The sequence below is a fragment of the Archocentrus centrarchus genome, chromosome 8 (assembly GCF_007364275.1).
Source record: "Archocentrus centrarchus isolate MPI-CPG fArcCen1 chromosome 8, fArcCen1, whole genome shotgun sequence".
Lineage (NCBI taxonomy): Eukaryota > Metazoa > Chordata > Actinopteri > Cichliformes > Cichlidae > Archocentrus > Archocentrus centrarchus.
In genome coordinates this window covers 21,174,743-21,199,725 of record NC_044353.1, presented here as the reverse complement: position 1 = coordinate 21,199,725, position 24,983 = coordinate 21,174,743, and the positions used below count along the sequence as shown (strand labels likewise).

Sequence of the window (24,983 nt, the reverse complement as noted above, 5' to 3'; positions counted from 1 at the left end):
CTGGCTCTAATAATATTTTAATTCTTATCTTTATTATGGTTGCTATATATACAGAGATAATTTTCAGCCAAACAGAGGTAATAGAGAGTGTAGACCAACATCGCCGCTCATCAAAGACGCACAGCCTGCAATTTTATATGGAAATCCAGATATTGTCACCTGACAGTGGAAAACGCCGCTATTATGTAACAATATGTCGGCCGCGGCACCATCGCACGACGCGACCCTTGTCAAGTAAGCCTTAATAAACTCGAAGCTCTGGACAAGATTTTTCAAAATAAAACTGACATAAATCGATATAATAGATTGGGTTTTAATAATGCGCCTTTCCTTTGTGGTTTATCCTCATTTTTGGCCAACTTGACGCAAAGGTCGTCGTGCGTCCCTGCGTCGCCGGTAGAGGAGGCATTGGCGCAACGCACTACTCCCGCTGCTGCTGATACAGAAACCGGCTGTCCTGCTGAAACGGGACACACAACCGACACGGTCCGGTAACCACCTCATTTGACGAGAGTTCATCTGTCGCTCCAAGTTGCACAGTCAGCAGCTTCACCATGATCAAGAACGGGCATCACCACCACCAAGTGAACACAGCAGCCGGGAAAGACGCAGGCACGACCCCGGGCGCCGCAGCTTGCAGTCCGGAGAAGAGGAGGCGAAGAATCCGGGTGTGGTGCGATGGCTGGTGAGTTCTTAGCGGAGTACTAATGATGTGATGAAGATACCACAGCATTATCCTCATTGCATACGTCGAGCGCGTTTCACTGGCTGTGGCAGCATTTCACCTGCTACTGGAACAGGCCTGCTGCAGGTTACTGGACGCTGACAGCAATGCTGCCTCATTCTTCAGTGGTATCAGGATGCATTCAACTTTTCACAGTCGAGTCTGTTAAAAGCGAATATCCTGCTATTGATTTAGTCGCATCCACAATTTAATTACATCATCATATCTAGTTATATTGCTTGTCTCAGTAAGGACACTGTTAAAACATCAGCACAGATGCGATCTTTGCTGCTGCATTTGATCATAACCGAGTTCTGTAGACCATTTAACCATGACCAGACTTTGGACAAAGTAGTTCACTTTATGCTGGATTTTGTAAAAGTTAGACTACATGTGAGAACCAAGAGGATAAACCAAACTAGTTAGTGCAGCATCAATTTTTAGCAAGTAAGATTTCCCAGGTTTATTTTAGGCTGATGCTGCATTTCCCTTGCCAAAATTATATTAGAACATCATTAATTACTGTTTTATAGTTTAATGCAACCGTCTGTCAGTGTGAATAGTAATCTTACTTTTACCATGAAGGTGCTTTTTTCTTCTTTTTTTTTTGTTTTCATGTCACAGTAGAAAAAAAAAACTGGTATAAATTATTAAATGATTAAACTTACTCCAACCAGGTGTTTGAGCATAAGGCACTCAAAGGAGAAACATGCTTGGACACTTATCCTTATCTTGACTCAGAATAACTGTAACTTCCTTAATGACAGCTGTAAAACAGGGCGTCTTCCTCGGTGTGATGTAACGGAATAACAAATAATCATATTAGATTTGAGTAAGGCATTCACATAACAGCAGGTGCGGTCTTTGATGTAATACATGTGATGGATTAATATGAACACAGAGCTGTGGGCAGGATACGGCTTATCGCACAAAATTAACTCGTCTTGCAAAACAGCAAGCATGTACAAGACGGCGCAAAATTAGATTTGCTTGCTCTGCTTCTCCAGCTCCAATGCCGTACTTTATAATGTGATATACAGCACATCACTGCTCTCCCCCTGCTTGCAAACACACTAACAACAGTTAGACTGAGAGGTGAAACTGCTGGTTGTCTTTGTAACTCCAGTTTTAAACCATTTAATTAAGCACTGTGGAAACACTGCACATGCTTGGGACATATCAGTGATGTTACAATATCCAAGTAAATCACTTAGCTAGATGAGCCACAATAATCACAGTTAATTGTTGTCACCCATAATGCAATGAGCACACTAAACAGGGTTTTTGGACTGGGCTAGATGGAGTTCAGCATTTCATGAAAATGTCACAGAGAATTATTTAAAAAGCACTTTCCCATTTATTCATACTCATATCTAACCATGGTTGCATTTGCGGGGGTTTTCACATCTCTGATACACAGGCATGTGTATGCCCATCCCAAAAACAATGGATGCAGATGGAATTTTGTTTGTGGCGCTCGTGGCATCTCAAAAACTCGACAACAGCACCGCTTTTCACGTCCATTGACCTCTGTGTTAAAGGTTAAAGTTAAAGGTTAAAAAAAATAATGGCTGTTTGCACCAAGATTTGTAGCTTAAGACTAAACAGGGAAACTCTCTGTATTCAGCTGACAGCAGTGGATTTCTCAGAAATTTGGATGAAATTTAAAAAGTTGCAAACATTTACTGAACTATCTGAGACATTTTTTTCCCCCATGAGAAATGTCTCATATTAGCTGGTTTCATATGAAAGCATAATAAAACAAGCTATATAAACCTGTTGCTGGAAAATGTTTGCAGTCATAATGGGATTTTGTACGACACAAATAGCACAATTAACTGAGAAAAAAAATAAGCTGGCTGTCAAATATCTCCACTGGGAGAAAGACCAGACTTTGATGGTGCCATGCTGCAGCGGCAAAATAGATGTTTTGAGTTTCTGTGTATGAAGGCCAGGATTATGGCGGCTTTCTCTTGTCGAAATCCTGCCATTTTTGTGTAGCTGTTTGATGGCATGTTGCAGAATATTTGGGATGCCGGAATATTAACCGGTGGGGTGAGCATGCAAAGAGAGTCAATGCCAACAGAGCTCTTGTCATTAACCTCTTTAACCCCTCCAGCCCACACCTGCTCAGGCCAACCGTGCCTCTCACTGAGCACATTGTTCCCCGAAGCCTGACTGTACAGTACATCTCCATGTTTCTACTGATATCCTGCTGTGTCAGCTGCTTGTGAGGAAAAAGTTCAAGGAAAGAGTGCATTCAGTTCAACTGTTGAGATATTTATGACCCTCCCCCGTCTTCTTCTTCCTCTTGCTTCTCTCTGTTCTTATTTATCACTCTGAAAGAAGGTGACAGGGGTTAAAGATCAATTGTCAGAGAAGCATCATCAAGGAAGAGTGTAAAGTCCATTTCTACTATCTGCTGAGGTAATGTGTACAAAGAAGACTATAAACTAGTTATTTAAAGCCTTTGTGAAATAGTGGTGTCTTAATTAATTCCAGGATTATCTCAGATCATTAGTGTCCTGAGAGTTGACAACTGAAATCTTAATCAAAAAATCAGCCTCATAAAGTTGATGATTGTATTGTGTACATCCTTAACGACTTTAAATAATTAAAACAAGAATTTGGTGCACAAGTTACAATTTATTTTGAATTTTCTCGAATCCACGCAGGGCCAAAATTACGCATATAGGCTCAAATATATGCATACACCCCCACTAATATTTGGTTAAATGTCCCTCAGCAAGTTGCACCTTTTGGTAGCCATCAACAAGCTTCTGGCATAATTCTGGCTGGATATTTGACCACTCTTCTTGGCAGAATTGGTAGAGTTCATTTTAATTATTTGATTTCCTGTATGGACCGGGCTTTTAAATATAGTGCACAAATTTTCACTAGGGTTGAGGTGGGAGCTTTGGGAAGGCCATTCCAGAAGCTTAATGTTAACCTGCTTTATGGATTTTCAAACCAGTTCTGATGTGTGTTTGGGATCGTTGTCCTGTTGGAACACCCAACTGTGTCCAAGTTTCAGCCAATTAGCTGTTGGTTTGAGATGAAGTTGAAGAATTTGGAGGTAGCCCTCCTTCTTCATTATTCCATCCACTTTATGTAATGTACCAGTACCACTGACAGCAAAACAGCCCCAGATCATGATGCTACCACTACCATGCTTGACAGCTGGTACAGTGTTCTTAGGTTTGACAGCCTCACCTTTACACCCCCAAACGTACCTCTTGTTATTGTGGCCAAATAGCTCAATCTTTGTCTCATCTGAAACTTTTCTCCAGAAGGCATTTGGCTTGTCCTTCTGGGCAGCTACAAATTTCAGTTGAATGTGAAGGTGTCGATTTTGGAGCATGGGTTTCTTTCTTGGTCGACACCCTCTCAGTCCACGGTGATTACCACAACATTCATGTCCATGACGAGTGTATGTAAATTTCTGGCGCTGTTTATTCAGGTAGTTCTAATATCGCTTCTCACTATTGTGGCATTACAGTCAATTTATACCAATTAAAGATTATAATCTTTGCAGATCCACTATTTTCTATACCTGTGTACAGAGATGTTTGGATGTTATTCATAATGAGAAGCTTAGGTGCTGTTTGGGTGTCTCCTAACAGAGCACCCTAATGAATATTTCATCATCCCTCGGTGATACGCTTAATGATCCCTGCTAAAAGATACAAGAGGAATATGGTCACATGTTGGGCATCTAGATAGTTTAACACCAGGAAAAGCATTATTCCTTTCACTGTCTGGGTCTCAGTTTTCATCTCTTATCATCCACCTTCAAATGCTCCTCTGTGTCACTTTGTCACACTCACTTCTGTTGCTTCAGAGCCTGCACACGTGGATCCAGTTTCAGCAGACTGACAGCACAAGACACCAACACAAAATTTCTTTCTGATGAGCTCTTTGACGAGCCTCTTTTGCCTCTAGTGTGTTTGGTCATAATGAGCAGTGATCACAATCTAAATTGTGGTTATTTTTTTTTCAAATTTCACATTATTGCTCAATGCCGTTCCGGCCATTTACTGCTTCATTGTGTAGAGTGACATTGCAGAACAACATGGGATCGGTTTCTGTTGCTGCCCTGGTGGAGCTGTTTTCTTATTGATTTTTTTAGGATGCTATTCATAGTGCTGTTCTGGGCTTTACTCTCAAGAGTCCAAATGTGTAATACAGTTCATAGGTGCACTGATTTATTGAAATGTGGCAAAATACATGGTAGTATATAAAATAAAACAGAGTTTGTACAATTCTAACAGCCAATATCTGGTATGACCACCTTAATTCTTGAACACAACATGAACGCAGATTTCTTGTAATTTCTTTAAGTAGTTTTCAGGAATATTTCTTCAGGCTTCTTGAAGGACATCCAAAGCTTTGGATGTTGGCTCCGTTCTCTGTCAAGATGATCCCACACTGGGGAGCTCAATTGATGACTGATAGTGTTCCATTGTGTGTCTTCTATTCAGGTATGCTTTTACTGCATTGGCAGAGTGTTCGGGATCACTGTCACGCTGAAAAATGAAGCCAGTGCTAATCAGATGCTTTCTAGATGGCATTGCACGGTGAATCAAAATCTGAGAATACTTTTCTGTTCATTTCAAGTCCATTCATTTTGACAAGATCTCCATCATCGCTGTCTGAAATGCAGCCCAAAACCATGACAGAGCTGTTGACACTCGCTGTTCTACCTCTCTCCTGATCTCCTTCAGACATATTGATGACAATTTGATCCAAGAATTTCAAATTTGGATTCATCAGTCTATAAGACCTGTTGCCACTGATTCTCAGTCCAGTTCTTATGTAATTAGGCATACTTAAGCCTTTTTGGTTTCCCTTCCTTTAGAATGGCTTCTTGACAGCTGCCCTTCCACTGAGACAATTTTGGATGAGTTTTCAGCAGTTTTCGGCTAGTGGCTCTTTGGGAATCATCTTTTTATTTTATGCCTGTCAAACTGTGCTATTTTTGGCATCTTTCACAGATTCAATTAAAGTAATGGGAATAAATTATGTTTTTGTGACAGGCTGCTAGTAACAAAGACAGTTTAAAATTGGTTCTTCACAATGTTGGTTCATCCCTTGGACCTTTTTTATGCTTGAATAATTCATAGATCAGTGTGAAGTGGCTTAATAAACAAATAAACAAACAAACAAACAAACAAACAAAAAACATCGGGTACAAGGATGAGTGAAAAAAGCAGCCAGTGTCCATAGAAAACCTTAGAACGACCACCAGGAAGCTGGAGAACTATTGCTTAAAACCCTTTTGACTCAGTGGAAGCTAAATATAAAGATATGAGGTGTGGATCAATACTTGTGCACAGTATGGTATTTAATGTACTTTAAGCCTAATCTACCTCCATTAAGTTTCAATGTTACCTTCAGGTTCCTTCGTCAGAGTAGATGTTTACTCTTGTTCATATCAGCTGCCAATATCATGTTCAAAGTAGAACAGGAAGAAAAAAAAGGATGTCGGCCGTTGGCAGTAGTGATAGTGATTGAGGGCTAATGCCCGTCTGTTCTTTATCAATGTGCTAGATCACTGTGTTACAATCTCAGTGTCCAATATGTGCTAATCTAATTATGCACAGATGGTATCATACAATGGGAGGGGAGAAGAGGGAGGGAAAACACACAGCCATTAACATTTTACTTTGTAATTTTGAGACTTTGATGAAGTTAGTTTGGGGTTTATGCCGATTGATTTATAATAAAAGAACACTGTAAATATTACAAACATTAAAAACATAGTATGTCGTAACCCGTAATCCCTACAGCCACTGTACCTCACTACAAAGGTGCAGCTTTTGTGGACATTCATACTCTTTCTTCTTGCGTTTTTCCTCCACAGCTATGACATGGTGCATTATGGCCACTCCAACCAGCTGCGGCAGGCCAAGGCCATGGGAGATTACCTCATTGTTGGAGTACACACTGACAGTAAGTCTCAAAACCAAGACCCTGATACACAGATACTGCTTTCCACATGTACAGCTACAACAGAAATCCTCTCTTTGCACTTTTTTTTTCTCTTTACTGTACATCTGCATTTTTTCTTTACTATAGCACCTGCAGGGCTTATATTTCTTCTTCAGTCCTGTCATTAGCAGGCAGGCACTAGCTGCATGCACTGCACTTGGAAAGAGTTGTTGTGACAGTAGTGGGGCAATTTAGCTGTGCCCCACCCTCCTGTGGTGCACTGGGGTGCTCTGACATTGTGATAACACAGAATGCATCGACAGTCAGAGCCAGCACAGATCGCAGCAATGTTTCTCTTTACTTAAGTGATAGAAATACATCTGTTTTATTAGTCTCAGCTGAGATTATTCTGTTACACTCTGCTCTTTTGTTTGCAAGGTGAGATTTCAAAGCACAAGGGTCCGCCAGTCTTCACTCAGGAAGAAAGATATAAGATGGTGCGGGCCATAAAATGGGTGGATGAAGTCGTGGAAGGAGCTCCTTATGTCACCACCCTCGAGACCCTCGACAAGTATAACTGTGACTTTTGTGTGCACGGAGGTACAGCATATGACCGATGCATGCCCTTATTTAGACACATAGCTGGATTTGTAGTCAGCTAACATTCTCTAAAGTATGCATGCTGTTCTTGCAGATGATATAACATTAACTGTGGATGGAAAAGATACATATGAAGAGGTGAAGAAGTCAGGACGGTATAGGTGAGTTTTCCTTTCCAAATAAGCATGGTGAGGGCCAGGTGTGTGTGTGTGTTTTTTAAATTACATAGCGTGGCGTGATGTTACAGGGAGTGTAAGAGAACCCAGGGAGTTTCAACAACAGACCTGGTTGGCAGGATGCTGCTGATGACCAAAGCACACCACAGCAACATTGTGAGTTTCACCTAATTCTCTCTATATAGGCTCAGTTCAGAGTACAAACCTCAAGTTTCCATCTCCTCTTTTCTTTGTTTTTTTTGTTTGTTTTTTTTTAGGACAGTTCAGACTATCAAGAGCACACAGACAACTTTGGAAAAGTAAGTTACTTTTCTACTTCCAGCTTAATACGATGGGTTGCTCATAAGCCAGTTAATATCAAAACCTCAGCTCAAAGTGAAGCTTTTCAGCTGGGTCTGCTTTCAACAAAATTCCTGGCTCTTTGACTTCCTCTAATTTAACTGTTTTGTTATTTAAATAGCAAGCTTTGGTGTTTGGACCAGATGTCAGACATAATTAAATAAAGCTCTTTACTTTAGAACCCACTTTGTAATCAAGTGGTGGGCCTTTCCAGTCAATACTGAATGCCACTTCTGTTCCTGGATGGGGAAAGGAACTCAAAGCCAACATGCTGTGGTTCTGAACAGCTTAAAAGAAGTAGAGGGTCTCTTCACATTTAAGACTGGAAGAGTAATGCTGTGAATTTGGCGAGGGATGAATAAATGCATTTTGGGTTTGTAGGCCTGCTATTGACCAAAGGTGACATTGCTACTCACACCACTAGGTGGCAGTGATGTGGCACAAGATTAATCCTGGTCTGGTATGGATGTGGGGATAATACTCAAGTCGGATTTGTTCCATTTTATTTATAAAGCACCAATTCACATCAACAGCTGCCTCAAGGTGCTTTATACTGTAAGGTAAAGTCGCTACGCTTTTAGAGAGAAAACCTCCAAAACATGTCCTATAAGCAAGCGCTTGGCAATAGTGGAAACAAACAACTCCCGTTTAACAGGATGAGATCTCCAGCAGAACGAGGCTCATGGAGGCGCAGCTATCTTCTGCACCCACTTGGATGTGATTGGAAAGAAAAGAGAAAAATGAGTGTTTAGGGAGAGAACACAAACTATGGAAGAGAGTAGACTAAAGTTAAATGTAGGAGAGACATGTGATGCATACTCTCATTAAAAAGAGAGGAGTGGAGAGAATGCACTCAGATCATCATGGGTAGTCCCCAGTGGCTTCTTTATGATGATGATCATTCAGGATTTTGTATATTAGAATTTCAATTCTGGATTTAACAGGGAGTCATTGAAGAGAAGCTAATATCAGAGAAATATGATTGCTCTTTCTAGTCCCTGTAAATACTATTATCTACACTGAGGTATATCTGTCTTATTGCTACTCATCACATCACGCTTCTTTTCTTCTTTTGCCTGTTTCTTGATCGATCAGAAGGGCCATAGTCCCTGGACAGGGGTGTCTCAGTTCCTTCAGACATCTCAGAAAATCATCCAGTTTGCTTCAGGCCAGGAGCCTCAACCTGGAGACACTATAATCTATGTGGCAGGAGCCTTTGACCTCTTCCGTATCCTTTGTTAACTTCATAAGAATTGCAAGAGTTTATTATACACAGACCTTGTTTTTCCCTGTAAATGATAAAACAGTTGCTACAAAATGGTCGGCCTTTTTGAAATGCATCCCTGACTAGTCTCCTGTCAGACATTGGCCATGTGGACTTTCTGGAAGCCGTGCATAAGCTTGCAGAAAAGCCTTACATTATAGTGGGGTTACACTTTGATCAGGTGAGTAGTTTTGTGCTTTTTTTGTGTGTCTTTGTGAGACATTTAATCCCTCCTTCTTTTGAAAATTTTCAATATGTCTGTTCATATTTTCCAGGAGGTGAATCGTTACAAAGGGAAAAACTACCCCATCATGAATGTCCATGAAAGGACTCTGAGCGTCCTGGCTTGTCGAGTGAGTTCTGTTTAACCGTTGTCAATCAGCACAGTACAATGAAAGTTTATTTTTTATGCATAAATCCATGACTTATATATGTATTTTTTTCTATTTTTACAGTATGTGTCAGAAGTGGTGATCGGCGCACCTTTTGCTGTCACAAAAGATTTGCTGGATCATTTCAAGGTATGTACAAGCACTAGTTACCTCTTCCACTGCATAGGCAACAGGAAAAAGTAATATAATGAAACACGCATGACTTAATTTCCATAGGTGGATCTTGTTTGCCATGGAAAGACAGAAATATATCCTGATAAAGATGGATCCGACCCTTATGCTGTAAGACTCCAGTTGCTCCCACATTATGCAGCCATTTAAAGAAAAGACCTTCGTAGCAATTAACAGTTTTTTCTTAACATTCAGGAGCCCAGAAGAAAAGGAATCCTGCGTACTGTTGACAGTGGGAACAGCCTCACTACGGATGCCATTGTGCAAAGGATAATCAAAAACAGGTAAAATAGTCAAATTTGGCAAATTTATCCCACATCTTGTAGCATTCGCAGAATCTTTTAAGGGGACAAATTGGACTGCTAAACTAAAAAAAGTTGGTACACTGTATAAAATGTATAAAAGTTACAATTTACAACACAACATGTTGAAGCTAAGGTGGTTTGGGGGAATTATAAATGTAATAGACAATCACTGGCCAGTTCATTAGATACACCCTGCTTGTATTCTTTGTGGCATAGATTCAACAAGGTGCTCGAAATATTCCTTGGTCCACATTGACATGATAGCACCCTACAGCGGTCGCAGATTTGTTGTGATCTAGTGACTGTGGAGGCCATTTGAGTACAGTGAACTCATGTCATGTTCAAGAAACCAGTTTGAGATGATTTGCGCTTTGGGACATGGTGTGTTATCCCGCTGGAAGCAGCCATCAATAGATGGATACACTGTGGTGATAAAAGGATGGATACATCAGCAACCATACTGTGGCTGTGGCATTTAAATGATGCTCAGTTGGTACTAAAGACCCAACAGTGTGCCAGGCAAATATCCTTTCAATAATCGCAGCAGAAATCGAGATTCTAGACGAGTGGTTATTCGAGTTACTGCTGCCTTCCTATCAACCTGAAGCAGTCAGGCCATTGTCCTCTGACCTCTGGCGTCACTGAGGCATTTTTAATCAGAGAACTGCTGCTCACTGGATATTTTCTCTTTTTTAGACCATCTCACTGCAACCTTAGAGATGGTTGTGTAGGAAAATCCTAGCAGATCAGCAGTTTCTGAAATACTCAGACCACCCTGTCTGGCACCAGCAACCATACCACTTTCAAAGTCATTTAAATCACCTTTCTTCCCCTCTGATAGTCTGAACTTCAGCAGGTCTTCTTGACCATGTCTACATGCCTAAATGCACTGGGTTGCTGTCATATGATTGGCTGATTACACAGTTCCATTAATGAGCAGATGAACAGATGTACCAAGTAAACTGGCTGGTGAGTGAATATCTGTTTGACACCAGGGCTTACTATATATTATTTCCACTTAAATCAGGTTGCTATTCGAGGCGAGGAACCAGAAGAAAGAGGCCAAAGAGATTGCAGTGATCCAAGCCATGAAGCGACAAGAGGAAGAAAAGACTAAAGAAAGAGCACAGGCTGTGCTGTAGGCACCTTCAGCTGACAGTGACCCTTTCAACTAATATAAACTCATGTACATTATAATCAACCCTTTTGTAAGTGCTATGACACCCTCCACACATGATCCTGACTAATATCAGTAGTCTTTACAGCAGCCCCTTCTTTAACCAGGGTGACGTAATCTGCTGTGGGATCATCAGGTAATAATATAGTGTGCAACGAGGGTGTATCAATATGTTCAGCATATGCAATTATATGTTTGTGTCAGTCAACAATCACACATGCAAATGATAAGATATATTAAAAGTTTGGAGGAAGATGTCACTATATATTCAAATGTCTATTTTATGCCATTTTTAATTCTTTAAATACTTTTTCCTATTAAAAAAAAAGCATTTTATCTTATTCCTTGGGCATATGCAGTGTGCGATCTTGAACTGTTGGTTAGACACTTGATTATATAACAAGAAGTGATTTGATTTGTCATTTCAGTGGGGCTGATGCTGCTGTTTGCCCAGCAATGGGCTAGCCTCACAACTAATCTATTACACTATGTGTGTCTGTGTGTGTTATAAAAGCGACTGCAGGCTCTCTGGAGGATGCTGACAACACGCGAGAATCAGGAGAGAGATCTCTCCCTGCTTCTCTGTTCTGTACATACCAGATTCTGTTTCGGATGGCACAGACTGCACAGAAAATCTAAACATTTTAAATGAAGTTTGTTATTTTTGTTTTGTTTTTTTTTTTAACTCAAAAATGCACATTGTTGAGATCTGAACATCTGGCCTTTTGAGTGCAGTAGCTCTAATTTTTTTTTTATTTTTTTTATTATTAATCAACACATGGCACATTTATCCTAACATACAGAAACTTATGGTTTTAACCTTTAGCTTTCACGGTATTACTACAGAACTATGGCAGATGCTCAGAGTTGTTGACTTGATCATGAAGTAGACCTCTTACTGTCTCAATTTAACGTCTGTCTCTATATCAAACAGGATTAAATTATATATTTTTTTGTAGATGTATATTTTACTCACCTCCTCTCCATTAATTCCTGTATAGATGTTTTCATATCGTTTCAAAAACATTGTCTGTATGTCAGTTTGGAATGTATTAAGTATAGGCTATAATCAATATGTTACGTATGCTGCAGAAACTGATTGGACTGCAGTATATTATTGCTGATAATAACAATTTATTCTGAAAAGCTGTTTGTCTTTTATACACAGTGTGTTGTTTGTCTTCACAGTTAATGCGATTCCTCGGTTAAGGAAGCAGATGACGAAGCTGCACATTAGTTACATTATAAAAGGGTAAAGTCATGTTTTGGACACAGAAACGACCTTTGATTAGAGAGCCAGAAAGAGATCATCTGATCTGAGTTTTGCAACATATGAGTCACACAGAGCTCGTTAAATGTCAGGCCATTCATGTAAGTTTATTATAGCAGCTGATTAGTGCCCAGCACAGTTCTGTAAGCTTTCCAAAAAGAGAAGAAGAAGGAGAGAGTTTGATAAAATACGTGTAAATGTTTAAAACGGAGGCATGAAGTTACAGCAAGAAGCCGTCCTAAATTTCAGTCATTATTAATTATGATTTAAAGCAGGGATGGGCAATTAATTTCCTGCACCAATAAGTTAAACTCAAGTCTGATCAATATTAATATTATATCTTCATAAGCTTATTGTTGCGGCCCCGGGGAAAATTAATTGCCCACCCCTGCTTTAAAAGAATATACCTCTTACACGTCAATACGTAGCCTACTCGGTTGAGTGTACCTGGTCCCCGTCGAGCCATAGGCGCACGCACGTGGCCCTAATTAACGCCAATTAGCTACTCCCTTCATCACCCCGAAGAGAAAAGCTGGTAACGCCATCCCAGAGTGAAAAGCAACAAAGCAGTAATGTTTTCATGTCTTAATGCACTGCCAGCTCCCCTGCAGGTAGGTTGTTGTTTCATTTAAGTAATTTAAGCCTTTTGGTACAAAACTAAAAATATGAGCAGAATTGTTTAGCAACAGGCTAACAAAGTGTGAAAGCGGTGTGGAATATAATAAATGAATAACACTTTACCAAGGTGCTAACGCACTCAGGTTTAACCCTTACATACTGTTCTGGTCAAACTTGACTCGTTTTGACATTTGGCAGCAAAAAATGTTACTTTTCCTAAAGTGACCCAAAATACACTTAAATGAAAATATTTTTTTTGAAATTTTATGGGATGTGCTCTCTAGTCATGAATTTGAAAATAATCCATGCACAAAACACTAAAACGTGCATTTGTTGGGTAAATTACCTGTCCTGAAACAAAATGCAAACCAATTTTTTCGGGGGGGTTCCAAAGTAGCATGTCAAGTATATAAAATAAAATAAGTTAAATCCACTTTTTTTGTTTTGAGTTGTCTTATAAGTAAACAATTTTATGTCCAGCTGTCCTGCCTCTGGCCCTGACAGCTGGGATAGACTCCAGCCTTGCAACCTTGTTACATACTACAAACATGTTAAAAACACATAAAATGTTAAGTATTTCTATGGTCCTGAGTATTTGTCACATTTATGTCATAATCTACAAAAAAAAGTAATGCATCATTTAGCCATGTTAATCTGTGCAACCTTTTTATATCCTTATAAATAAAATAATAGCTTTTCTTTGCCCACAAGGATTTAATCAGTTGCCTCTGTAATATTTTATATATGTTTTATATATAATATTTTATTATTTTTATTATATGAATTGTGTATTTGAGCAGAGATTTGAAAATACTGAAATTGCTTTAAAAACTGGTGAATCTGAAAAGTTGGACAACTTAGATTTTGAAATTGAGTATTCAGCATGAGGGTTATTATCTTTAACTTAATGATCAAGAATTAATCAAACAGTATTTTTAAAATCTACTTTTTCAGGTTCTGGCGTATTTGTAACGAAGCATAGCACACAGCAACTAAAATATCTCATCAAAAGTGTGCCCTTAGATGCCTGAGCTGGACAAATCTAAATTTTTATGGTTTATTATGTGGCTTTCTTAAATGCATAGCAGAATATTATCAAAGTGTCAATTTTTTTTTTTTTTAAAACAATTTCTATTTGTCCTCCATTTGTAGAAAGACCGTTTGATTTTACAGGTTCTACAAATTTTTGTACACTGAGGCTGTTCTAGATCAAATGTGACTCATATCTTTTTTTTTTTTTCATGGATTTTGGCTCCGCCAGTGTGGATCAAACCAAGGAAAGTGGTGGTTTTAGAGAATCTTCAAAGTGTAAAACACACATACATGCTATGTCTGTGTGTATTTTATTTTATTTTTAATGTGACAGTAGTGACAGAGTTCAGGGGCTACTTTGCCACTGTCATGAAAACTGTCTTCAACACATTTACCCAGCTTCAGTCACAGGCACCTGCTGATATTTGAAGGATTGTGGGGGAAATCTCAAAACAGTGAAATTGTAAAACTGCACAGAAGTTATAATACAATGTCAAAATTAAAGGAACACTTGAAAAACACATCTCAATGGGAAAATATTATATATATATATTTTTTTTTTTCTCCTTAGCTGTGCTTCGGAATGTGCCTTCGCCAGGATGTTGCAGAGGAGCGTAAAAAGGCAAAACTCCAAAGCTCTCAAATGGAGCGGGACCTTAATGAACATGCCAGCATTGAGAATAACGTGGTCAAAATTCTTATGCTCGGTATCTGTCCATTTATATATGCTATATGTATATATGTTAAGTTTTGGGACGCTAAAAGAAATTATTAATTTTGGTTTGTCAGGAGCTCCAGAGACTGGAAAGAGCACCATCATCAAACAAATAAAGATCATCCATAATCATGGCTTCTCCAAAGAAGAGCTTATTATTTTCAAGGTAATGGACAAAATGAGTTATTTCCCCTGCGTAAGGGCCAAAACAACTTTGTACATAATCACTTATGTAGATAAATGACACAATGTCTTCTGATGTGTTCCACTCAGCCTGCAGTACTGGACAACCTCCTGACCTCTATGAAGACTGTTCTTCAAGGCATGGGGATGCTGCGGATAAACCTTGCTAACAAGCAGAATAAGGTGAAATTAAGAGGTCTTGGTAGTCCGTTTTGATTGCAACTCCTCTTCATTGCACTAGATGGCAGTCTTTATCCATATGTCACACAGCATCAGTACAGAGGACTGATCATTATAATCCCCATTTAACATGGAATCAAATGATGCAAAAGGCAACACGTGGTATCAGTGCATGCAGAACAATCTTGGTTCATGATGCAGTTCGATCTGTCCAAACAGTAGACACAATCAAGATGGCAAGAACACATTTAACACCACATGTACGTGTTTGTTTTTCAGATATCATACAGAATATCCTGCCACAGTTTGAGTAAATGCCAAATGGGTCTATTTAGTTTTAAATAAATGCAACAAAATGAGGGTATAACCTGGAATGCAGTACTTAAAGATGGGAGGCAAACCAGGTTTACCCCTTTTATTTCCAAATGAAATCTAAAGTGTCTTTGTATATATGTCTGTGTATATTTTGTCCCTCTCAGGAGCATGCTCGCTCCATCCTGTCCTGCAGCCAGTGTTTAGGAGACGATCAGGAGCTCCTTCCTTTCATGGCTCATGCTTTCTGCGCGCTTTGGGCTGACCAAGGGGTCCGAGCAGCTGCAGCCCGAGGTTATGAGTTTGAGCTGAATGACTCTGCTCTTTAGTAAGTAGATTGACATTAAGTGACTTTATGTTGCGCAACACGCCCAATTATGACTGGTGGCAAATGTCATGGGAAATCGCTCAGTAAGAAGCATGGCGTCACATCTTGCCAATACAGAACAACAGTAAAGAGTGTGCCGAGAATAACTCATGCTCAGGAAATGATTTCTGTGACATTTGTGGAATAGGAGGCTTAATTGGACCACATTTATTTAAAAAAAAAAAAAAAAAAAAAAAAAAAAAAACTGTTTACAGATATCTAGGGAGATGAAAATTAGGGTGGAGCAGATAAAACAAATATTAGAGTTTGCTGGTTTGAGAAGTCCAAACACATTCGTCCAAAGCTGTACTTATAGGAGACTTGGAGTATGAATCAGTGCTTACACAACTTTTCTGTATTTGTACGTTTGGGAGGAGTTAGATTAGTGTTTTCATCACTTTTTTTTTTTTTTTTTTTTTAATTTAAGCGGCCAGATCTTGTTTTTCCCCTATTGCTGTCCTCAGAATGTGCAAATGTAGCTGTTCAGTTTTAAAAAGAAGACACCCTTCAAAATGTCATGAATCCTACACAACTACTCAGCACAGATTTTGTATGTTGTCATCAAGTGAAGTGGGAATTGTTAATGTGAGTGGAATCTATTTTAATAAATGCCATTATTTTCACTGCAAGTGTAATTATGATACCCCACCACCACCCACATACACACACACACAAAATGTAATTTATGTAGTGAATATCAGCTATTCCACTGGGCAACTTGGTACATGTTGATTGTTAAATGCAGTGTTCTATTGGAGCCATTGTTGATGTGTCTTTAATAAAGGCATCAATGATGGGAGCTGATAAGTCAAATGCAAGTTGGATTTAAAGGTTTGTGAAATGCTACCTTTTTTCTTTTTTCTGTGTATGCATTTATTGGATTTTGGGTCTAGCCTGTCCCTCCCATTTAGTCCACATTCATTAACATTAACTGTTACCATAGTGCACAGACATCATCTAATGACCTCTGCTCCACATTGAATTAATAGTTTAATTTCAATAGGTCATTCATGAGGATGTTTTGATATATAATTTTTTTTTTTTTTTTTTTTAATATATAAAAATTTTGGTCACTTGTTGCAGGTTAATCTAATTTAAAAAATACAAGACTGTCAGGTCAGTGTCGGTTTCATAGTCTTTCAAAGTAAAACTGGAATTTCTTCAGTGACTGTAGAATAAATGGATTGAATAGAAGCTCTTATCTTCGAGGCAACAGGGAGTAGATCTGTCAAGATAAAATTTCTTTCATGTGGCCAGTCTGAGAGTTGTGACGGCTTCATTATCAGAACTCAGGACTTAGGAGCTGGAGCGTAATGTGAAACCGACCAGCTCTTTGTCAGTGTTCTCACACTGCTGGACCCCGCATTGATTTCTCCCTCTGGAAATGTTGGATTAGACTGTTGTGATATATTTGATTTCCTCAGGACCCGAATGTGTAAAATGACTTCTGACATCAGCTTCGGCGTCAACAGAACTGTTCATGTTGCCAAGTAGAAATTTGCTGTTAATACAAGTTAAATATTGACAGAAATGTGTTTTAGAAGTCGATCCTAGTCAGCAGTACCTTTTAATCAGCTTGAATTTGCTGCTGTAAAGGGATGTAAAATTCTGACTTTGTGTCCATGAGGCATAAAAAATGCAAATCAAGGGCAGATATGGCATTTCATTTGTGGTTGATTTTTCTTTAGTTTTAAGCCATTCTTGGTGTTCCCCTTTGATCTACCACTAAACTACTGTACACTTTTGTCTTTCTAAAAAAAAAAAAAAAAAAAAAAATTATACACACACCATTATGACAACTGACTGCAGAGAATAATACTTTCATCATGGCACCTGTTAGTGGGTGGGATACAGTGGCTTGCAAAAGTATTCATACCCCTTGAACTTTTCCATATTTTGTCACATTACAACCACAAACATAAATATATTTCACTGGAATTTAATGTGAAAGACCAACACAAAGTGGTATACAGTTGAGAAGTGGAAAGAAAATTATACATGATTCAAAACATTTTTTACAAATAAAAACCTGAAAAGTGAGGTGTGCAGAAGTATTCGGCCCCCGAGTCAATACTTTGTGGAACCACTTTTTGCTGCAATTCCAGCTGCAAATCTTTTAAGGTATGTCTCCACCAGCTTTGCACATCTGCTGCCACCACCATATTTGACAGTGGGGATGGTGTGTTCAGAGCATGTGCAGTGTTAATTCTCTGCCACACATAGCGTTTTGCATTTTGGCCAAAAAGTTCAATTTTGGTCTCATCTGACCAAAGCACCTTGTTCCACATGTTTGCTGTGTCCCCAACATGGCTTCTGGCAAACTGCAAACGGGACTTTTTATGCTTTTCTTTTAACAATGGCTTTCTTCTTGCCACTCTTCCATAAAGACCACATTTGTGCAGTGCACGACTAATAGTTTTCCTGTGGACAGATGGTTGTAATGTGACAAAATATGGAAAAGTTTAAGGGGTATGCATACTTTTAATTATTGGAGAGCAAGTGAACATTTTGTCTTCAAAGTTGATCTGTTAGAAGCAGAAAAAATGGGCAAGCATAAGGAGTTGAGTGAGTTTGACAGGGGCCAAATTGTGATGGCTAGATGGATCAGAGTGCCTCCAAAACTGCAGCTCTTGTCTGGTGTTCCTTTTCCGCAGCGGTCAGTATCAAGTGGTCCAAGAAAGGAACAGTGGTGACCCAGTGACGGGTGTCATGGGCCGCTAAGGCTCATTGATCCATATGGGGAGCGAAGGCAGGCCCACACGGTCTGATCCAACAGACGAGCTAGTGTAGCTCAACTTGTCAAAAAGGTTGCCGCTGGTTCTGCTTCCACTTTGTTATAATGCCACTAACAGTTGACTGTGGAGTATTTAGTAGTGAGGAAATTTCATGACTGGACTTGTTGCACAGGTAGTATCCTATCACGGTACCACGCTGGAATTCACTGAGCTCCTGAGAGCGACCCATTCTTTCACACATTTGTAGAAGGAGTCTGCATGCTTAGGTGCTTGTTTTTATACACTTGCGGCCATGGAAGGGATTTAAAATGACAGAATTAAATGATTTTTAGATGGTGAGTGAATACTTATGGCAATATAGTGTGTGTGTGTGTGTGTGTGTGTGTCAGGAACTGCCGAGAATGCAAAGAGATAAGAGAATCTATAAAAGGTTTTTGTGTCAGTGGAACTAAACTGTAGTCAAATTGTTTCTAGGATGTATCTCACTTTAGAATAGCTGACTTGAACATTTTCACTTTCTCACATGTTGGCAGTGTAAAATAATTGCTGGGATAATGGATGTGCTTCCACAGTATGACTCATAACAGACCTGCAGCCACAAATATTCATGCCCAACTGTAAGCACATCTGGTTTGCTGAGGCTTGTCTCCATTTGCATTCCAGTTGGTCTTGTTCTCAATGGTCTTCATCTTTTGGCTGAAGTTTTCAGTGTGTTGCTTATACTGAGCTTGGATATAGCAGTACCCCAGCATGACATTTAAAATGGTCATCAATCAACTGATTAACACTTGACTAATCCGTTTTAACAATATAATTTTACAGGTTTGTGGGATTGCCTTATTAAATCGTTACCAGCTGCTTGAATAATGGCCTGAATGGAACAGTAACTTGTTTGTACCTAATGCCACTAAAGATCAGATTACAATACCATAACATGGTATGCCTAAAAATGCCAGGTCTTACACTGGTTGTACAATCAGAAGATGTGTGGATGTGTGACAATTGTGGCGACTTTCTGGCAACGATTTGTCACTCAGGAAACCTTGTAATTGCTTTGGTTCCTAGCATATTGCTGCTCAGCCATTTTTACAGACAAACATGGAAAAACTACAGGCAACTGTGGCAGTTTGCTAGCAACCAAAGTGATCCCTAGGAGATTTTTGGTGCAGCACCTTTGCAACTGTTTCCACCCAGCAAGAGCCAGCAACCTCCAGGAACCACTGCCAAGCAGCTGGAGAATGAACATTTTCTCCTTGCAAACCGGTGATTGTATCACATCCGATGGTTATATTAACTGAATAAACTCTGCCAAAAACAAATGAGTTGTAATCTAAAGTTTAATTTGTTTCTTTTCTCTCCCTATCCAGCTTCTTTGAGAATATGAGTCGAATTATTGCACCAAACTACATTCCCACAGATACCGATGTTCTGAGAGTCAGAGTGAGGACCCGAGGAATCATCGAGACAGAGTTTCAAGTTAATAAAACTGTCTTTCGGTAAGAAATTAAGTCCAAATTACACAGTGCACAGATGAAATAAATGCACCTGAAATATCAAAATAAACAGTGCTTTTTAATGGTTCCAAATGGACCTCTGATTTGGGGGGGTGTTAACATTTGACAGTAAAATTAATTTTTCACATCACTTTAAGGGACAGTTGAACTTTTTGCATCTTGTACATTTACGTAAACAATTAAGTATTTGTTATCACAAGATTCCTTTAACACTTCCACAACAAAGAGGAATAAAAATGTATTATAAATCGACCATTAAAAGCATCATCAATCAAATCCATACATACACTGCAAATGCAGCTGACTCAAGGTCTACAGTATTTGGTAGGGAGAAAAACAGGCAGACTATTGAGAATATAACTGTTTAAGTGATTATAAAAGGAACGTTGATGCAGGACTAGAAATGACTGATTTGGTGACTTATTTCTGGAATCTTATAGTTGTACTTTTTTTTTTTTTTTTTTTTTAATTTAAATATTGGTGGAGCTGTAGAGAGCCATGATTTGTTGTTGCAGAATGCGCACAAGCACCAAATCCATTATTGGACAGTTGAGTAATGACAAAGTCAAAGAAATGAGCATTGAGAGTGCAATAAAATGCTACAAAGGCATCCAGAAGTGAAGTGAGAGAAATCACTGGGTCATAGTATTTATTGAAACTGCCTGAAGGGTGCTCGATTCAGATTTTTTTTTTTTTTTTTTTTTTTTAAACAAAAAATAATGTAACTTTAGCATACTGTGCTAAATTGCTGGTCATTATGATGGATTATCTACTTGCAGCACACATCTCAACATTTTTGTTTTTTAAATTCATTTTTGTAAAGGTAAGAAATGAATCTCTTGCATATCAGCTTGAGATAATCAAGATGCACTCTGTTCAACTGAACAATCCTGAGCTGAGGGAGGCGGCTGCTTGGAATGAATCAGACGTGAAATATGGATGAATTCCCTCTCCCTGCATATTCCACAAGTACTAGCATGAATGTAGAGAAAGTTTAGCTATGAATCACTGAAATCCCAACTTTCTTTCCCCAAACTGTAGTTTTTCAGAATAACCACGCATTCATGATGCTTGTGTACTTTCCCTTTATGACTGCATTCAGTGTGTGAGTCATAAACAGCATCCAGAACATGCCAAGACTTGAATATGAATACTTATGTACTGCTTGTGCTTATGTGCTGCTTTGAGAACTGCAACAGCACTTTTTTTTTTTTTAATAAATATGAATTTATAAACTTAATAGTTTGTAATCTTGAAATTTGATCAGAATACACAATTTAAATTTTTTTTTTTTTTTTTTTCCCCTTTTTCTCTTTCACCAACCATTGGCAAGACCAAAGGTGACCTTTTTTTTTTTTTTTTTTTTTTTTTTTTTTTTTTTTTTTGATTACTTAAACCTTCTAGTGCTGAGGGGGGGGGGACCTTCTAGTGCTTACTTAAAATGTAGTTGCAATAGATGTAAAAAAGCTCACAAAGTTCATGCCGCACTTCTCTGTACCAGCTGATGTGATGTTACCATCGTTCAGTGGTTTATTTAAATACTGTATAAAGTTTCTTGGTGGTCTGATTCTGTTTTTTTTTTTTTTTTTTTTTAAATTGATCTCAAATGCTATTTTGGTGGATAATGAATGCTTTGTTGCTCTTGGTGTGCAGACACGGTCTCATTTCTGTGGCTGAACTCAATGTGTTAAGTGAGTTGTATTGTTCTGATCCTGTTTTTTTCACTCCGTGGAAGTGACCATAAAAGCTCTCTTGCTGTCGTAAACGATTTTCTTTTTTTTTTTTTTTTTTTTCTCCCTTGTTCTCACTACATAAACTACTGCTGTCAAATGTGATTGGTTAAAACCTGTCGTCCAGCTTGTTAACGCTGCTTTGACCAATGGGGTAAATGCTTCATTGTCTCTGACATGAGGACAGTAATCATTCCCCAAAATGGGAACTCATTACCTGTGTCACCAAGACCCTTAGCTTCACTTGATGTAGAACCTTGTTGGGAATTGCTCCAATATTTTAAGAGTGAAATGTTATTTGTAAGTGCTGAGCACCCTGCCGTATGAGTTGGGTGCTTATCGAGACCTGCACAATAAAAACCGCTGATGTGGATTTTAGTGACACATTTCCTCACCTATAAAATGCAATAAAACAGATTGTTGCCATGTATAGTATGCTATTCTAATTTTTGTAATGACATTCATATAAATAAATTACACAATTTCCAAATATAAAATGCTATCAATCACTTGCAGATTTAGTACAGGATGACACCAAGCCTTAGCAATTTAATTTTAAGCTCTAAATATGTGGAAGATATTATAAAAATACATCTAATGTGCTTAAAGGAAAAATTGAGGTGTTTTCTTGTTGACAGGCTGTATGATGTCAGAGGCCAGCAAAGTGTGAGGAGGAAGTGGCTGCGCTGCTTTGAAGGTGTTCAAGGTGTGGTGTTTGTTGTGGCCCTCAACAGCTACGATAAGACGTTGCCGGAGGATCCTTCAGTGGTATGTTGTTACAAACCAGCTGTAATAACATAAATCCAGGGTAATCCTCTTTGTCTTATTGACGAGTAAAGCCAGTGAGTTTTGCTCAGGTTGGTGTAAACTGTACTCTTTCCTGATTAGAATCAGCTGTTGGGAAGTCTTGAACTCTTTTCATCAGTCTGTGCCAACACAGTTTTCCAGGGAACTACAATGGTAAGTTTATCTGCAGTTAATAATTTGAATAAGTTTCTGTAAACCTTTCAGGCCTAAAACTTTGTGGGAAAGACTGAAGTAATTTTTTTTTTCCTTTGCTTTCTCATTTGTAACTGGCTGCTCTGAGATGCAGGACATTTATTTATTTAGTAAACTGTAGGCAATGTTTGAGAGGCAAGTAATTTACTTTCTTTCATACTGAGAATATTGTGAATTCTTTTCATGGGTATGAGTCAATATCTGGATTTGATGAATGTGAAACACTTAGTCTTTCAGGCATTTGAATAATTTCTACATGTTTTTTTTTTTTTTTTGTTTTTAAAGCTGAGCAGTTGATTCTAGTGTTAGCAGTATGAAGAAAATCGATTTCGGTGTTGAATTAAGGGTAATGCCACAGTGACTGGAGATGACCTGAAATTAGAACATGGATCTGAGCTTGAACATAGGTTTTGCAAATACTGTATTAACAATCAGGTATAATGAGGCATAATACTGACTCTAAAACTGCCTAATATCCTCAAGTTTAAAAAAAAAAAAAAAAGACCTCAGGTAGATAATTAATTGTATCTTATGATAGGTGATAGTTTGAGACTGCAAGTCATGATGATGGAAATGCTGCTGAAAGGGTTCAACTGGAATAATTTAAATATCACTTTATTTCTCTCCTCCAGATTCTGTTCATGAACAAAGCTGACCTTTTCCGAGAGAAGATCCTAAAATCTGGGAGACATTTGAGACTTTACCAGTCCAGTTATAAAGGTACATCAGAGCCCCCCCCCCCCCCCCCCTTAAATTTTCTTTTGAAAATGTCTCTAAGAGGGCAGTGAGAGTTGTCAAACCTTCACAAAAAAGCATCCCAAACTCAAATTTACATGAACTTATTTTAGGGAGATTAATTTACAAAAAATACACAAACTATGGCCACTTTAAATACACCTGTTCAACTACTAGTTAATGCAAATGTCTAATAAGCCAGTCACATGGTAGCATTTCATCGTATTTAGGCCTGTAGACATGGTCAAGACAACCTGCTGAAATTCAAACATTGGAAGAAAGGTAATTTAAGTGACTTTGAATGTGGCTTGATTGGTGCCAGATGTTAGTCAGTCTTTACGAAACTGATGATTTACTGGAATTTTCCCACACAACCATCTCTAGGTTTACAGAGGTCTGAAAAAGAATAAATACTGAGTGAGCAACAGTTACTCAAACACTTCTTACACCCAAGGTATGCAGAAGAGCATCTCTGAACACTCAAACCTTGAAGCAGATGGGTTACAATACCACAAGACCACACCAGGTGCCACTCTTTTCAACTAAGAACAAAAAACTGAGGCTACAGTTTGCACTCTACCACCAAAATTGAACAATATGTTTGGGGAAAAATTTACTGGTGCATCATGTTGTACATTTGCTGGCTGAATCAGTCCATCCTTCCTTCTGGTCAGAGATCAACATAGTATTTTCTGAAAGACCTTTTTATTTGTGTCATTCATTGTTTATGGATCATGGCCATATTTCAGAGCCGTCAAGACATCGAGCAAGTGAGGCAAACCCTCAGTGCATTTGGGGATTGTGAAGGAAAACGTACCCACGCCTTATTTGACATGGACTGATTTTAAGTTTGTCCTGTAACTTTGTTTCATTTTCACTGCTATCTAGGAGCTGATGGTGATGTGGATGCTGCAGCCCACCACATCACTGCAATCTTCTCAGCATGCAACAGCAGTCCTGGCAACCCTGTGTACCACCACTTCACCACTGCCATAGACACAGCCAGCATACAGGTGGCCTTTCATGTGGTCGTTGATCAGGTTATGAGGGAGAACCTAGCAGGTGTTCAGCTGGTTTAAGTCTTCCGGAGACTTGGATTTTTAGTCATTCATTGCTGTAATTTAAGTGTTCTGTTTTTTGTTTTCTCAATGTTTTTATTATTGTGATGTTAGTCAAAGTAACACTTTTTGAGTTTAACATTTTAAATAAAACATTTGCTTATAAGCATGTTTGATCATTTTATAATTTGGCTCTTTCCCCTTACATTTTTTCTTCTGAAAAACCCAAAATGTACACTCAGCACATTTCTGTTAAATCACGGACAAAGATTAACTACAACTTTGGAAACATCTTGTTTTAAATTGATGCATTCATTGCTCGCTCCTGTTCAGCAAGTTGTCATTGCACTGCTTGAGCAAAGGTATTTGTCCTACTAGAAAGACTGCAGCAGGCAATTTTGGGTGAAGGTGTCAAGTAACAAAAGTCACATTGTAAACATTCAACAAGGATGAAGT

The 24,983-nt window shown here is 38.7% G+C and overlaps 2 protein-coding genes across 2 annotated transcripts; both read left to right on the top strand.

Moving 5' to 3' along the window:
- The first annotated feature begins 344 nt into the window (after window positions 1–344).
- On the top strand, window positions 345–12,567 carry LOC115784475 (ethanolamine-phosphate cytidylyltransferase-like). Its single transcript, XM_030735700.1, has 13 exons — window positions 345–685; window positions 6,588–6,676; window positions 7,094–7,255; window positions 7,350–7,416; window positions 7,503–7,587; window positions 7,689–7,730; window positions 8,866–8,998; window positions 9,133–9,215; window positions 9,310–9,387; window positions 9,490–9,555; window positions 9,643–9,708; window positions 9,793–9,881; window positions 10,930–12,567. Exons 1-13 carry the CDS (start codon window positions 555–557, stop codon window positions 11,042–11,044), a joined length of 1,206 nt encoding a protein of 401 aa, XP_030591560.1. The 5' UTR covers window positions 345–554; the 3' UTR covers window positions 11,045–12,567.
- A 238-nt stretch (window positions 12,568–12,805) lies between these two features.
- LOC115784910 (guanine nucleotide-binding protein G(o) subunit alpha-like) lies at window positions 12,806–24,582 on the top strand. Its single transcript, XM_030736315.1, has 10 exons — window positions 12,806–12,960; window positions 14,571–14,706; window positions 14,789–14,880; window positions 14,988–15,080; window positions 15,557–15,717; window positions 19,859–19,987; window positions 22,374–22,503; window positions 22,624–22,695; window positions 23,367–23,454; window positions 24,358–24,582. The coding sequence occupies exons 1-10, from the start codon at window positions 12,922–12,924 to the stop codon at window positions 24,546–24,548; spliced, it is 1,131 nt and encodes a 376-aa protein (XP_030592175.1). The 5' UTR covers window positions 12,806–12,921; the 3' UTR covers window positions 24,549–24,582.
- Window positions 24,583–24,983: the final 401 nt, after the last annotated feature.